The following is a 17,298-nucleotide window of genomic DNA, read 5'->3' as shown; positions in this document are numbered from 1 at the left end:
CCAATTATAAACCTTACAATGGTTTCCTTTGAAGCCAGTGACATCACACTCAATTTCTCTAAGTTAGCAGTTTTTTTACTTAGCAGGATGCTACAGGCTGCCAACACACTGAGCAGTACCTGAATCTTGATCAACTGATGCAAATTTTCCAGACTCAATTGCCTGTTAAGCATCCACCCAGATTTAGGCATTTCTGACAAAGCGAATTGCCAATAGCCAGATAAAGTTAGGTATGGTTTCGAAATGAAGGTATTTATTTAATTAAAGTATTTTCAATGTAGTGTAGGTTTTGTATAAGTGATAGATAAGGCTCAACATTTCTGAAGCTTATTAAAAGATTTTTGCTCTGGCAATCAGTCAATAGATCTTTTGTGAACAGGCTAAGCTGTTCTTGCTTTTTTTGCAAGGTTGGTAGTACTGCAAATATACAGCGGGTTCTATCCTGACATGTCGTGATTGCCACCTGTGAGGTCCCGAGTGACCTCAGTCCCCAGGAAAGTCAATGAGTCTGAAAGGCCAAATTATCTGAAATGCATTTATGTAGTACAAAATAACCTTGAAATGGCTAAAATTGCTCAATGAGAATTACTGCTGTAAAGGGGAACTCTCCACTTGTGTGCAGATGGCAGAGGTAATGGTGCTGCCTCTTCTGCCAGCTGTCATCCCTCTCCTCCTAGTATAAAGAGATGGAGGCAGGAGGTTCTGGGGTATTCTAGGGATAGGACATGGATGGGTCAGGGTAGGGAGGAAGTATTGTGCAGCAGAACTGTAATTTGTTCCACGACTGTGTGGCTCTGAATCAAGGAGCCACAACCAGCTCCCAAAAACCACCAGTCTCAACTATGTCCAAGCACAGCTCACATATAGTGGAAAATTGGAGCCAAAGACTTCAGCACCTTAGAGGATGTGGTCCAGTACTTCTACTGCCAGTCCAAGCTGAAAATAAAATGTACAGATTTCTGCACATATTTTTTGAAAGTTAACCAATATTTATGAACCAAGATTTAAAAAAAAAAAACAGGAAAAAACCAGCATTTAGGTACCTACATAAAAGTAGCCAGATTTTCAGTGCAACTAATTTCATGGAAGATATGGGAGCTCAGCCCCTTCCGAAATCAGGCCAATTATGTACGGGGCTGAATATGAATAAAAGGTGGGATTTTCAAAAGCATTCAGCAAAGGTCTAACTCCTCTCCCATTAAAGTCAATGGGAATTTTGCCATTGATTTCAATGGGAGGCGAGTTAGACCAATGCTGAACACTTATAAAAAGTCCACCTTTGGTGTCCAACTTTGAAACATTTGGCTGTGGTACAGTCATAGACCTAGCCACCATAAGCACAGACAGAGAAGCTATCTTCACTCTCCTTCAGGAGCTTATAATGATGCCTATCTCTGCACTGCTGCAGGCGGGGCCTGATGCAGGGGAACTGGTGCATGCGGAAAGAAGGGGACAAGATTTGAAGAGTTCGCACAACGGGGTCTGAGCCTTACATGCAAAGACGCTCTGCACCACAGGTGCTTCCAGGGCTTGGGCACATAGGTGTTGGAGGGGAAGAATTGGTGCGTCTGCAACTACACAGAGCCATAGACTGTTCTCCTCCACAGGCCATGGGGCTGCATTAGGGAGGTTAAGGGATCAGAGTCCCCTGGGACTCCGGGGATCCAAATTCTGTTCCTGGATATACCATAAACTTGCTGTGCAACTTTGAGTGAATCATTTAATCTCTGTGCTTCAGGTCCCTGTGGAATGGAGATGATAGTTAAAAGACGTTTGAGGCTGAATCCACAAATGTTTCTAAGGAGCTCAGACACTATGATAATAAATGCCACCTAAAAAACCTACAAAGACTAAACCAAATACTGTGGAGTTTTGAGGATGCACTAGCAGCCATGGAGTAGCATCCTACTGCCCACAGCTTTGGGGGAAGATTACTCAGTCTATACAGCGATTCCCATCATGCACACCATCCTCTTGGGATGGGTGTTAGAAATAAGATTTGGACCTTACTCCACCCTCTAGAAATCAGTTTCAACTGCAACAAATATGTAATGCAACTGAGCACAGAGGAGACTTGATAAATATGTTAAGCTACCACATTAAGATACCACCAAATATGTTAAGATACCACATCTTTGTTTAAGGTGGGCTCCATTGGTGTGTATACACACTCCTTTCATAAAAATAAACATGAAAAAAATGGAGAATACCCACATGCCAGTAATTCAAATCAAGATGCATGCTTTGTTCAAATTTCATGAAGAAATGAGAGAGGCAAGTGAGGGCAGTACAAGGTTCGTTGATTTTTTAAAGCGTAAGATTAAATTCTTAGTAAATCCTTAATAATAAGCTTAACGTCTATTAGGCCACTGAGCAGATAAATTGATGTTCAAGTGTTACTCTTTGTGAATTTGTTGGCTCCTGCCCTCCCTGACAAGATAAATGTATTATGTCTAAATACTCTCTCTCCCTAATATATTATAGCAGATGCTTAAAGACCTCTGCTACAGTTAAGGTTGCAAAAGTCTTTCTATCATAACCCTCCTGATTTCACATGTTCATAGCTGTCTGAAACGCTCATCTTTTCAGCTGAAGCTTTTCATGCTTTATCTGTTCTCATGATTTTTTTTTGTTTGGTTTTATTATTATTTATTTGTATTGCAGTAGCTCCTGGAGGCCCTCAACAAGATTGATGCCTCATTTTGCTAGGCCCTCTAGATACACATAGTGAAAGACAGTTTTTGCCCTTGCACAGAGCTTAATTTCTAAACAGATAAGACAGATATAGGGTGGAACAGGAAACAGAACTAACGGAGAGCTGAAGTGATTAGCCCAAGGAAACACATCAGATTGGTGGGAGCACTAGGATTAGAACTCCTCCTAACTCCCAGTCTTATCCAGATTTTTGTTTGTTTTCATTTTGTTTTTAAAAATTGTACGTGAGGGAAGAATAATGCACATTTCCCATGTTAAAAATATCCTAAGCACACTTTATAGTCATAAATCTAATATAATTTCTGTCATCAAAAAACATTCACATCACAAAACACCCACTGTGTATGCATGTTTGTGCAGCCATATGATTCATCTTCTATCGACATTCAGAAGCAACCATCTTCCAAATCCATTGTGTTGCCTTTGCACTTGAACCATCTTGGGGCTTGAATATTACAAATGAAGTGTCAGGATCAGGTATCTGATGGGCTTTTTCTGCTCAGGGACTATCATGGTATTTGGCCAGGCAGAAGAGATTTAGAAGCAGGAGGTTATGAAATTCCCAAACCATAGCAAGGGCACAGTCTTTCTTCCTATCCCTCTAAAGTGTGGTGTTTTCAGAATGTTTTCATCCCAGCCTACAAAAAAAGTTAGTTCCTACCATGTGTCCAACTGCTGCTTAACAGCATGAATATACTGCAATGACTGTGCACCGTCCGGGACATGGAAACAGCCAGCAGTGTCACGTCCCTAGGACACTGTGCTCATGACCACTGACTTCACCACATAAGGTGTGGGAAAATAACGGTATTCTATTTTATTGAGTATACGATTACATAATTAAGGATTGTATTCAAATGTTTATGCTTATCTTAAGATTTTATATGGCACCTATTGCCGCTGGGGCAGAGTTAAACTTGCACATGCAACATTTAATTTTTGCAAGTTCTGACCACTGAATGCTCAAGACCGTGAACAAGCAAACACTTGTATACATAATTAACTTTACACAAGTGAACAGTCCCATGGAACTCTCAGTTCTATTGACTTGAACTCAATAAAACAACTTATTTGCATAAGGCTAAGCATAAGCCAAGTATCCGTAGGATGCAACCCTACCTTTACACCCTAAAGATTTCATGAATACAGTTTTGAATGTAATATGATCTACTGTAAAGAAAATGTCTGATTTACACAGTCTGTTCTGAATACACATTATACACAGTTTCAGATTCGACAGTGTGTACGTAGGTACATATACGTGGAGCAATATGTTAGGGACACTTACAAAAAAAATCTATGAAAAATTCTAAACACTGAAAAATAGTACACAACTGCTTTCAAATTAAAAAATATTTTCCTTTACACTGAGGGTTGCAGAAGTTTGTAAACAGTTAAAAGACAGCAAGCATGTAGTCCAGGTTCTCAAAATATTAAGTCACAGGGAGATCTAATTTATTCACAACAACAGTAAATGTGTTATTTCTGATGAAAATCATTGTTGGATTACTATTCTATAACATACTGCTGATAAGAAAAAGGATGTTGTTTCATATGTTATTGTGCACCATACATTTTGACTTAAGTTTTTGGGTTTTTTTAATTATTGTTATTTATTTTTTAAAGTCATGGTTTCCTATAAATGATCACATGTAGTACATCTTCAAATTAACAACGTAGAGAGGTGTAAAATTAATTACAGCTCTTAACTCCAGATTATGATCTCAGTAGGCTGTCAATAATATAGTAACAGAAAATTTCTTCTAAGTCTTTCTGAATTAAGAGCAAATAGAGAAAGTAATTTTTGTTGTGTGTTTAGTTGGTGGGGGGGAGAGGAGTGCCAGGTTTTTGTTATTTTCCTTTCTTTTGATCACTCTCTGAATTCAGAGGAAACCTAATGTTGCTTTTGATTAATGTTCTCTGTAACAGATTGTTTCTGGTTACTCTAGTTCCTTTCTTAATTTATCTCTGCATAATGGGAAACATTTCCTTGATTAAGAAACTGCTGAAAGTTACTGAATTGTTTTCCCATGCATTTCTTCTATGATGACAGGCACATTCTATCCTAATAAAGGGCACATCGCTTAATTTGTACATCACCTGCATGAGACATTTCAGTGTGATATAGTACATCACAACAGATTAATATAATACATGGGTACTTGTATAGCATCTTTCAACTGAAGATCTCAACATACTGCTCAAATATTCGTTACCTCTCTTATGGGTCAAAGAGCTTAAGTATTATTATAGTGATTTTACCTATAAGACAATGGAGTATCTGAGATTTACATGATTTACTTTAATGCTGCAAATCACGAGTCCTGGATTCCCAACCCCCTGCTCTAATCACAATAGAAAACATAGGTTTCAGAGTAGCAGCCGTGTTAGTCTGTATTCGCAAAAAGAAAAGGAGTACTTGTGGCACCTTAGAGACTAACAAATTTATTAGAGCATAAGCTTTCGTGAGCTACAGCTCACTTCATCGGATGCATTTGGTGGAAAAAACAGAGGAGAGATTTATATACACACACAAACAGAGAGAACATGAAACAATGGGTTTATCATACACACTGTAAGGAGAGTGATCACTTAAGATAAGCCATCACCAGCAGCAGGGGGGGGAAAGGAAGAAAACCTTTCATGGTGACAAGCAAGGTAGGCTAATTCCAGCAGTTAACAAGAATATCAGAGGAACAGTGGGGGGTGGGGTGGGAGGGAGAAATACCATGGGGAAATAGTTTTACTTTGTGTAATGACTCATCCATTCCCAGTCTCTATTCAAGCCTAAGTTAATTGTATCCAGTTTGCAAATTAATTCCAATTCAGCAGTCTCTCATTGCAGTCTGTTTTTGAAGCTTTTTTGTTGAAGTATAGCCACTCTTAGGTCTGTGATCGAGTGACCAGAGAGATTGAAGTGTTCTCCAACTGGTTTTTGAATGTTATAATTCTTGACGTCTGATTTGTGTCCATTCATTCTTTTACGTAGAGACTGTCCAGTTTGGCCAATGTACATGGCAGAGGGGCATTGCTGGCACATGATGGCATATATCACATTGGTAGATGCGCAGGTGAACGAGCCTCTGATAGTGTGGCTGATGTGATTAGGCCCTATGATGGTATCCCCTGAATAGATATGTGGACAGAGTTGGCAACGGGCTTTGTTGCAAGGATAGGTTTCTGGGTTAGTGGTTCTGTTATGTGGTGTGTGGTTGCTGGTGAGTATTTGCTTCAGATTGGGGGGCTGTCTGTAAGCAAGGACTGGTCTGTCTCCCAAGATCTGTGAGAGTGATGGCTCGTCCTTCAGGATAGGTTGTAGATCCTTGATGATGCATTGGAGAGGTTTTAGTTGGGGGCTGAAGGTGATGGCTAGTGGCGTTCTGTTGTTTTCTTTGTTGGGCCTGTCCTGGAGTAGGTGACTTCTGGGTACTCTTCTGGCTCTGTCAATCTGTTTCTTCACTTCAGCAGGTGGGTATTGTAGTTGTAGGAATGCATGATAGAGATCTTGTAGGCGTTTGTCTCTGTCTGAGGGGTTGGAGCAAATGCAGTTACATCGTAGCGCTTGGCTGTAGACAATGGATCGAGTGCCATGATCGGGATGAAAGCTAGAGGCATGTAGGTAGGAATAGCGGTCAGTAGGTTTCCGATATAGGGTGGTGTTTATGTGACCATCGCGTATTAGCACTGTAGTGTCCAGGAAGTGGATCTCTTGTGTGGACTGGTCCAGGCTGAGGTTGATGGTGGGATGGAGTTTCTATGTTGTTTTTTTCCCCTTTATTTTGCTGAGCCTACTCAGACGTCCTGGTTTACAGGGACAAAAAACAACAACAACAACAACAACAAAACAAAAACCTAGTGTTTCTGGAAAGAAACGCTCTGGATAAAAAGCAGTGAATTTTTCTTTTCTTTCTTTTTTTTTGGAAACAGTGGGGGGTGGGGTGGGAGGTACATATTTGATTGTATCCCTCTTCTTTCCCTCATATGTCACTGGTCAGACCACAAACTCTTCAGCACAAGAATAGTATCTTCTTAGGTGTTTCTAGAGCGTATAATTAGGTGGAGCCTCAATCCTGATCAGGGACTATGGGAGCTACTAGAGATTAATCACAGCATACTACTACTACTAAAGTAATTTATTATATTCTGATATTAACAGTGTTGCAATAGGGCTCACTGAAATACTGAAATCTGAGTCTTACAATGATAGCGGATGATACTCCTCCGCTCCTGCCCACACACACACGTTCTTTCTGTGACCCAGAAGGTTTGCTGACTCTTTCTTAGAGACTTTGATATCCTTCCCTCATTTCTTTCCTGTAACATCCTATGGGGGCCAACTGTTCCTTCTTTAGTTAATCAACACCACTGCCAAGTTGTCCAGAAGGTGATGAGAGAGTGAGGTAAGGTGCATATATGGCCTTCTTGATTAAGGAGGAAAAAATGGCTTCAATCTGGCTTGCAGTCTAAGCTTTCTATATACAAGTCTGTAGTCAGGAAGGGTGGAGGGAGAGAAGGGAAAAAAACCTCCTGCTCACTTCACAGATTACTGCAAAGGTGTTTGGCTGCAGGGAGAATGGTGACTATCTCCTAGAGCACAGGTATTATCCCTTCAGAACAGAGCTACCCTTAGTTCAGCTGAAGAATGTCTACATTGCAATCACAGGTGTGATTAAAGCTAGGGTGGATGTGCCTACATGAGCTGTAAATGAGCTAGTGTGGCTAAAAATAGCAGTGAACAAGCAGAGGTACTTACCCAGGGTCAGGGCGGGCTTTCACAGCTACTGTCTCTTCATTACTATTTTTAGTTGTGCTAGCTAAAGTAAAGCTACCACGCAGATGCCTACAAGAGCTGCACTCACACCTCCAATTGTATTCTAGTCCTACTCTAAGAGGGCACCATTTGATCAAAAATGTTTACTTTTAATCATTAAATTTCTCTTTGGCTGTTAATCTACTACTACAGCAGAATGGAAATATATTTACAGTCAGCTGTGTTAATGTTCTGCAATGTTAGTATCACAAACAAAGTCACTATTTAGCAAAATTCATTTGTTAAAAACATTATCAAATACATTTCAAAGTTCGTTCATGGGGGAGGCACTTTTGACATGGATTTTCAGATGGCTGGACTTGGCAAAATAGATGCAGCTCTCTTTTAAAGATCAACTACAGTGTATACCTCATAAATTGACAATATATTTTCCATTAAAAAAAGATCAAACCCAAGGCATTTAGTTCCCAATCTGATTTAACTACTCACACATTGGTCTATGCCAAAGTTGTTTGAATCTGATTCTCACTTACCCATGTTCAGTTTTGGTTAAAATTCTTTATTTCCAACTCTATTTACAAATTGTGTTTTGATTGGAGATTGGTATTGATATACAATGTTTCCAGTGACTTCAGAGAAATCTGCAGCTGAAGAAAAGAGCTCTCTCTCAAAAGCTAAAAACACGTCTGACAGCTTTGCAAAATTTGGCTCACCCATTCATTCTGGGCAAGTAATTTTTTTTTTTGACAGGCATGTAAAATACCATCATTTGTTTTTCTACTATCACCAGTCAAGGGCAGGCAAGCAGGTCTTGTACATATATAGGAAAATGTTCATGGCAGTTACTCAAGCCAGCTGGATGTGGATAAATAAATGTCTTAGAGATGAAAATTAAAAGTAAACATCTACAACGTGCGCACAAGCTTTTGGCAAAAACAGTGCATTTTGAAGCAAAACTATTACTGGGTATTTTTAATTAAACTTATTTTTCTCCAAGTTAAACTAAACAAATAAACAAAACCCAAACATATTTTGTACAACAACATTTTTATAGTTTTAATGATTCCACTCTCTGTCTGCACTAGAGCTCATAAGAGAGAATACACATTGCAAACTCTGATGTTCTTCCACCCACCTGTCATTTAAAAGCTTATTCCCCTTTTTGCCTTTCTTTTCATCCTCCAATTAATGCTTAAGCATCAAAACCCCTTGCATACCACCCATTGCCATTAACAAAACTGGGAAAAGCAGCGCAAGCTTCCTTGTGACACCCAACCCCATTGCAGTAGTTTAAATGTCTCTTCATCAGATCATGATTATTTTGGGCTCTGTCATCCAAGTTCACATCCTGAGCCAAATGCTCCTGTAAACAAATGTTCTCACAGCTACCTTGGGATGTGGAATAGATAAGCAGCCTAGTTGGGAGAAGGGCTGGGAAAGATCAACAGATAGGTCCATCCCAGTTTTTATAGCTCCCAGTCTGTCCTAAACTTTCTACTATCTGTACATTTTGAAAGGTCATCCCTCCTCCTGCCATTATGAAAAAGGACATAGGGGAATACAATGGACATTTTTCAGGAGCTGATCTCAAATGCCCCTTAGTGATGACAAGTGGACACTGCTGAGTGAATTCATGTACCATTCCTGACTTGAGCAAGATTCAGATAGTTGTGAGGAGGGGCACGGAATGAGTAATGTAGCACTAAAAATGTGTTTTGACTGTTCTTTGATGACATCATAACCTCAATGGATTGCTAAAGGACATCTGCCAGTGTCCAAAGTTGCCAATTAAGTTCTTTACTCAAAAAGCTCAACTTCCTTTTTAGGAGAAAGAAAAGGAGGACTTGTGGCACTTTAGAGATTAACAAATTTATTTATAAATTTATTTATAAATTTGTTAATCTCTAAGTTGCCACAAGTCCTCCTTTTCTTTTTGCGGATACAAACTAACATGGCTGCTACTCTGAAACCTTTTTAGGAGAGATTTCCTCAGTCAAAATGCCAAACTAGTCTATTTCCTTGACTTTTTTTTTTTAAGCTAAGGAGAACTGTAGCATATAACTGTAGCATATAGAGCAAAAGGCCAACATTTTCAAACCCATTTTCTTAAATCCATTCAGCCCTCTGAAAATCAGGCCAATTTTATATTTGGGAGCCTAAATATGGATTTAGAAGGTGAACTTTAAGCACCCAGGTTGGAACATTTTGGACAGATTTTAATTTTTTTAAGTTGCCCCTGAATGAAAGAGAACGTACACGCAGGCAAATGAAGGAACTCAATTTAATTTGCCAGATTTCTTCACTGTATTGGGGTAGCATCCTTTTGTGAGGTAATAATGACATCTGGAGGGATAGAAAGGCATGACTGGGCAGTTCTGCAGTGTCCTGATGAAAAACTATGACTAGGTTAAAAATAAATAGATAAATGTTGAGCCACTGAACACTTAAATCTAATTATCTAATTTTGTTGTGCCGGACACAAAATTGCAAGGGCGTTGATAAAAAACAAATTGATGGAGGCAGCTTTCCTGAAGTAAAATTTCCCCAGGTACATTTGAGAGAATTACAAAATACCATAAGGGAGAGATTTTCAAAAATTAGTAAAAAGACTTTGGAAGCACAAGTCCCTTTGAAAGTTAATGGGGCGTAGCTCCTAATTTACATAGGAAACCTCACCTTACATGAACAACCACAGTACCATAATAGTCTGACTACAGTAGCTCTATCTGCTACCTGACTGTTTCTAAAGAATGTCATGACAAGAGGCTCAGGGCCAAATGGTGCCCTGAATTGTGAGATGGCAGTGGGGGGAAGAGAGTGTATTAATGTGCTACTGTATACATTATGGTACTACTCAGAAGCCTCAACTATTACACTGGGCATGGTGCAAAACACAGTGAGAGGTAGTCCCTGTTCCAAAAACAGCTTACAATTGGAATTAAGGCAAAACATGATATGCTAGTGTAACAAACTAGGGTGGAGGGAGGAAGGGGTGGGTACTTGGACTGGAAGGTATGGCAGGAAGGTGACATGAAAATGCAGGTACTTAGACTGGCTATATACACAATTTATAGGACTGAGGGGGATTTTTCTTCTTTTTAAAAGATATAAATACAGAATAGATAGCAATATTATGGTGGCAGTAGTCTCTGCTGGGCACCTGAATAGCCATTATCAGTTGGCAGTTTACTAGAGACATCACAATAGAAGTATATTCTTAAAAGGGATTTAAAGGAGGGCATGGTTGCTGCTCTACAGATCAGTTCGGTGAGGGTGTTTCATATATAAGTGATGGCATGGAAGAAGGCGTGATGAAATTTATGGGAGAAGCTGACAAATGAGCAACAATGGTTGGCACCCATGGTAGAGTGGAGTGGAGGGGGAATATAATATAAAAGAAAGCATACATATGATGGTGTTAAATTGTGAAGGGGAGCGATTCATTTAGGCATTTCTGAAAATTTTACTCAAGAACAAGAGGCTTGTAACTATTTAATATGGGGGCAAATACGGGGCCAGATGAGAGGCCTTTGAAAGGGAGACAACATGGCTACAGTGACAGGAAGACAATCTTAGCAGCGGCATTTTGAATGGATCTGAACAGGGAGAGTTAGGTGACAGGAAAAGCTTCAAAGTTTGAAGTCACAAGGGCCTGGATGAGAGTCTTAGTATATGTTCAGAGAGAAAAGGCTGAATATTGGAGATCTTACTGAGGAAAAAGTACAAGATAAGGACATGGCTTGGAGGTTGTATTGTATTTCCTGATATTTCAATTAACATAAGGCGCACCTACACCAATACATCTAAGCATTTAAGCATGCAAAAGTAGCCAAAGTTTTTATCACTTAATTGTATTACATCTGTTTTAGTGTTATATGGAAATGAATGCTAAGTAAGGACAATAAATTCAGAACATAACATTTTCAGCTTATGGAATAATTAATATCTATAACAGCTTTTATAGGCAGAATTGTTGAGGTAATGACACAGAGTCATTCATGTAATAATTAGATGTCATCCTGAGAATTACTAGGTTTTAAAAACATGATTCTCAGTAGCTCCAGTAATTTCTGATGTCTTTACAATAGCAAATAAGTAATATTCTGCATTTTCTAGCCTAATACAAACAAAATCTCCATTTTGCAATAAAAGTAATCTTGAAGCCATAATTAATTTGGAAAAGTCTTAAATGACTGTGGTTTTCCAGGAAAATATTTACTGATAACTACTGAAAATTGAGAACAACATATATCAGACTTTGGCTCAGTAGACCTTTATCATTTCATGTATTATTTTCCCCACATTTTATGATTCATATTTCACTCTGTGATTATGAAAATGTTTGGCAGACTGTGTCTTTGTAGGATGATGTTCATATTTAGAAAGCTAGGCAGCTAAAGTACTATAAACATTTGGAAAATGTTTTAATATTTTATCACAGTGAACTGAGATTCTGTGGCCTGCATTGTGCAGGAGGTCAGACTAGACGATCATAAAGGTCCCTTCTGACCTTAATATCTATAAATCTATCTAAAAGTTATCCCTGTTGTATATCTTCTCCCATTCTGAGACAACAGTTGAAGATACATTGTTGCATATTATTGTTCTCTAACTGACTCTGGCTACAGAATTGCAGTTCAATTTATCTCTCTAATTTTTAAATAAAATCAGGGAATTATACCATAGACATTTTAATTAATTGCATTGTGTTACTTACAGCTGCTCCAATGATCCAAGTCCTTTAAATGTGTGCTGGTCTATTGTGTGGATTTCATTTTTGTACAAGTAACTGCAAAAAGACAAATTATTGCAATGAGAAATAGAAGACTCAAACACTGCATTAACTTGTCTTCTTTTAGAATTAAGTCATTAAATATATTAAGGACATTACGGCATCTCCTGAGTGACAAAGTAAAAAAATACGTGTTGGATAAACATATCAATATTTTTTTCAAATGCTAAAGCTAACCTATAGAGCATATACCGATGTATTTAAGGAAAACAAGAGATTGTTCAGACTGGATACTTATCAGCAGAGCCAAGCAAACAATGCACAACAATCTATCGCACATATTTAGCATCTAAGACTATGATTTCCTTACATGTATGTTGTTCAATTTTTTCCGTGGTTTTTTTTTTTTAAACACATTTCTGGGTTGATCACACGTGCTTATACCATCCTCTAAATCCACTCATTCTGGCCACTATTGGAGGCAGGATACTGGACAAGATGGACCAATGTTTCGAACTAGAATGGCAATTCCTGCATAACTATGTTCCCAAGTTGTGTTGGTTACTTGTGATTGCTCAGATAAGCTATATGGCATTGTATCTGGTCACTGAGTGGTTGATCTTATGAGCACTGTTGGTACAAAATAAAGTTTCTGTAAATACTTGAGCAAGCAATTTTCAAATTTACCTTTCAAATTCACACAAACATTTGCATGCAAATAGTTGATTGTTTCAATCTTTGTGAAAAGCAAATACAAAAGGGGCATGAGCATAGCCCAAATGAATTCATTTGCTGAATGAGAAGAATTTCACTCCCTAATCCTAGCATTTCCTCTTTTTAACCTTAACTATCTAAATATAAATACTGTTGTAGTGACAAAACTTGGGCTACTCAAACAAGGGTAAGGGTAAGAGATTAACAGGAATCAAAACATGATTAGATATTTATATGAACAAGAACATCAGAGTTACAATAGCAAACATAAAAATTATATAATGTTATGACCGGAGTCATGAGGTCATGACGCATGTTTTTTTTTTCCTCAACACTTTCTTAGTCTTTGAAGAAATGGTGTAATGTTAGTTTTTGTTATGCAGACATCATTGAGACAAACTGTGGCAGATAGGGGAATTTGTTTCTTGCTGTATTTTCTATATTTGGGACCGCATAGCTTCTTGGGACCCAAGTCTGTGTATGTTGGCTGACATTTTGGGGGAGCATATGGGGTGCTGTTTATGACTGCCTCTGTTCCAGGACTGGTGTACATGTGTAGATAAGCAAGTTATAGTACAAATGCATCCTGACTCCATGTCACTGATTTTGTCTCCACTGGTAAATCAATCTTCTAGGCCTCAAACATCCATTATTACTTGGCAAAGGGTGACACTGGTGTCAGAAGAAGGAGCAACAACAACTAAAAGCTTCTGGAAAGAGCCATAAATCCACAGGCTGCATGGCATAAGCCAACCTTCCACTGATAGGGGTCAGGAAGAAATCTTACCCATGGGCAGGATCTCCCTATTTCAGGGTCTCTTGCACCTTCCTCTGAAGAATCTGGTACTGACTACACAGTTAATAGGCTACACAGATAATTGGTCTAATCTAATATAGTAAGTTATATATTCCTTTGGATGCCTTCTAGCATGACAGACTTTGTCTCCCAAGACTAGTACCTACGAACAGGCAGTTGTGGGGATATGCTTTCCCCTAGGCTGCCTCTACCACATTCCCGGGAATTAGTTTACTTGTCCATTCATTTAGACCATGCTCTTCCCCCGAGTACGTGTGTCAGCCAAAACTTACAAAAAAAACAGCCAAATTCATATACTGAAAGCTTTATAGGACTGATTTCCTTCCATCCTCTACTAGTCTTAAAGTCTTAAAGAATCATTTTTTTAAAACTTTCTTGCCTTCTATTTTTTCCTCTCCCAACTGCCTCTTTTCCCTTTGTTCCTCTCTTCTATCCCTATTTTTGTCCTTCAGCATTATGTACTGGCATAGTTGCTATTTCTTAGTGAGTTTCCTGTTTGTGAAAATGCTATGACGAAGAACTTGTCATTGGTATGTTGGAAATAGGGTTTCTGGTTTTTCTGCTTCTTAAATAGAAACAAACAAACAAAATAAACAAATTCCTCTTTTGTTTCCCTTTGATCATATTCCATCTTGCTCTGAAGAAGTCAATCTCCCCAGGGAGGGCAGTTTCACAATCTGAAAAATACTGACTTAAATTTCAGAAAATAAACAACATAAAAGTATGTGAAAGTTATACACCAAGATATGCCTTCACTAGTACTAAAAGACCTCTTGGCCAAATGAAAACACACTAGAGTACAGGACAGCATGTTGTATGTAAAATTGTTTGTAACAAAGACCAGAACTACACTACAAAGTTTTGTCAGCATAGCTGTGTTGGTCAGGGTGTGAAAAAACACACACATCCCTAGTGAAATAGCTATCCCAGCAAAACCCCCAGTGTAGATGCAGCTGTGTCAACAGAAGAGTGCCTCTGTCTACAGAGCTAAAGTTATTCATGGAGGTTGTGTTACTATGCTGACAGAAAAACTCCTCTTGTTGGCATATGCTGCACCTGCTGCTATAGCTATGTCAGCAAAGCATCTGTAGTGTAGACAAGGCCAAAGAGTGTGTACAAACTATTGGTTGAATCAAGAGAAAGCAAATTGACTTAACTGCAGATCAGACATTGCAAAAGTAACTGTCAAAGTCCTCTCTCCAGAAACAAACATGACAATGTTTTGTGTTAATAAAAAGCACCAAACCCCCACAAATTAACATTTAAGGGAAAATTAAAGGAATCTGCAGCTTACACAAACAGACCCTCTAAAACAGATTTCTCTCTCTTGAATTTTGCAAAGTATGGCTGCAGTAATAAAATTTCACACCAGGCACTTCCTCACTTGCCTGAATTACTATGAGAATTGTGGCATGAATTTAAAACATACCACTGTTTTTAAAAGGTGAGTATGAAATAGAAACCAAAGCGACAAAATATTATTATACCGCTAGAAGCGATCCCAGCTTTGGCACCACAGTTACAGTTTTAATGGCAGTGCCCTGCTCCTTGCGATGGAAATGCCATTATTTCATGGATCACTAATAGAAGTTAAATGCAGCAGAATGTCACCAAATAAAAGTTAACCTCAGTATGAAGGAAATCCCGATTCAAAGCTGCCACTGAAAATCATACACCAAGTCTAGAACAATGAATAGTCTTAAGGCAAAATTTCACTAGCACATCTATATGAAAGATCTCAGCTCAGATAATCTGCTCCCCACCATCACAAAGGTGCAAAACTGGAAGAGCAGAATCTCCCTTTTCAGATGCAGAATAATTCATAAGTGACTGATAGTAAATCCTACACCTCTGTCTATCTTAGGGCTTTAGACTGCCTTCCCACACCCTGGTATCTGTGTGTCTTTCATGTAAAATCATCAGCGAAGTCCCAACTGATTTCCTGACATCTCTGGTGCTTATCCCTTTTAAGTGTAAAAACTTTGCTTGGGGAAGGATTTTGGGTGGTGGCCTCACAGTTCAGAGCTGGCTGCACCTTTGAAGTTACACCTATTTTACCTAAAGCTTAAGCAGGCCTAGCTGATCCCACATACCCCACTTCTGGGACTCAGGACAGTCTGCACTGCAGAAGATTCCCCCCCCCCCCACCACGTCTCTCCTGAGCTTCAGGGGTTGGGTTTTTATCCACTCAAATTTCTTTCCTTCACTTTCCCCTTGGGCCAAACCAGGGGTGTTGAACTCACCATTGTCAGAAGTAAATGGCAAGGGGAATGACTCCTGCTTTTTCTCTTCAATTATTGGTAAATGGATGCATCATAAGGGAGCCCTCCAGGAAATCTTCCTCAGTTTCCCCTTTATAGTGCCCCATGCAAAGGAATATTTTCTCTCGCAGGAGCAAATTCAGATCCTTTTATACATATAGAGGGCCACACCCTGCAGATCCCTTCTAGTAAAAACAGCTCCTCTCAAAACCCCAAAATAAAACAAGGTCAGAACACAGCAGCTCTTCAACCCCATTCAAAGGTCACCCTTCCCAGTTTACGCACTTGACAGTCATTAACCATTCTGTCCCAGTACCTTTAGCTCCTATTCCAGGGCCCAACTCTCCAGGCATCCTATCTGAGAGTTCCAAGATCTGCTTCCCTCCCACAAGTCTTCTCCCATTGCACCAAGTCAGCTCTCCCATTAGAAAGCTCTCTACAGTGTTTCGCTTCCCCCAGGCTTCCTGCCCTCTGAGTCCTACCTCTGCTCAGGGGAACTTCCCTCCATGACCAACTCTTTGTTCCTGGGCTCCTCCTACAGGCCCTCCACTCAGATCTTCCAGCAAAGGACTCCCTACGGTGTTCTATTCCCATGCCTCCTTGGCTATAAGCCCCACCGCTGCTTCTCAATTTCCTCCAGGGACAACCCTTTGCTTCTGTGCCCACAGACCACACTGGTTCTTCCCCTCATTCCTAGGGACCAAAGCACCAGCCTTCCTGCACCTTGGCAGGGTTCCCCAGCTTCAGCCAGTCCTTCAACAGTTCTTCTCAGAACTCATCATTAGCAGCTCATAATTACTCCTCTCCTTCTGGTTTCCTGAAGACCTTTTCCTCAGGCAACTCTCTGCAGCTCCTTGTCTCTCTCCTCTGTTTTTAGGCAGTTCTCACCTGCCCCTCCTGACTCTTTCAGGCAGCTATCCTTTATATGGCCCAGGTGCCTCTCTTAGACCCAACTGAGGGGCAACTAGTGAATCACAAGGGAGATGGAGCCTGCTTCCTCTTAATGGGACCAGTCATCCTACAACAGGATGGCCAACATAAGTGTTTGTCTCCATTCCTGTCTACATGCAAACTAACCCATGTCTAAATTATCTGTTAGTCATCATATTGTAAATGCAATAACAATCAACTATATAATATTCATAAAAGTTATAGGAGCTCTCACACCGTTCACAGTTAGGCAGGAGATATTGGGGAAAGCAGCTATCAGTGTTGTGTCATTCATATGGTGGAAAGGCTTTTTCCAAAAAGGAAGGTTTTGTGCAGTGTTTCCTGCATTTCTCTGATC

The 17,298-nt window shown here is 39.5% G+C and overlaps 1 protein-coding gene across 1 annotated transcript in view; it reads right to left on the bottom strand.

Moving 5' to 3' along the window:
* PXDNL (peroxidasin like) overlaps positions 1–17,298 on the bottom strand; it is a 297,645-nt gene that overhangs the window by 118,941 nt on the left and 161,406 nt on the right. The window contains exon 4 of the mRNA XM_038393301.2: positions 12,204–12,275. Within this exon, the coding sequence (XP_038249229.1) occupies positions 12,204–12,275 (72 nt within the window). The remainder of the gene's footprint in view (positions 1–12,203; positions 12,276–17,298) is intronic.

Source organism: Dermochelys coriacea, chromosome 2, assembly GCF_009764565.3.
Source record: "Dermochelys coriacea isolate rDerCor1 chromosome 2, rDerCor1.pri.v4, whole genome shotgun sequence".
Lineage (NCBI taxonomy): Eukaryota > Metazoa > Chordata > Testudines > Dermochelyidae > Dermochelys > Dermochelys coriacea.
This window is presented reverse-complemented; position numbering and strand designations above follow the sequence as displayed.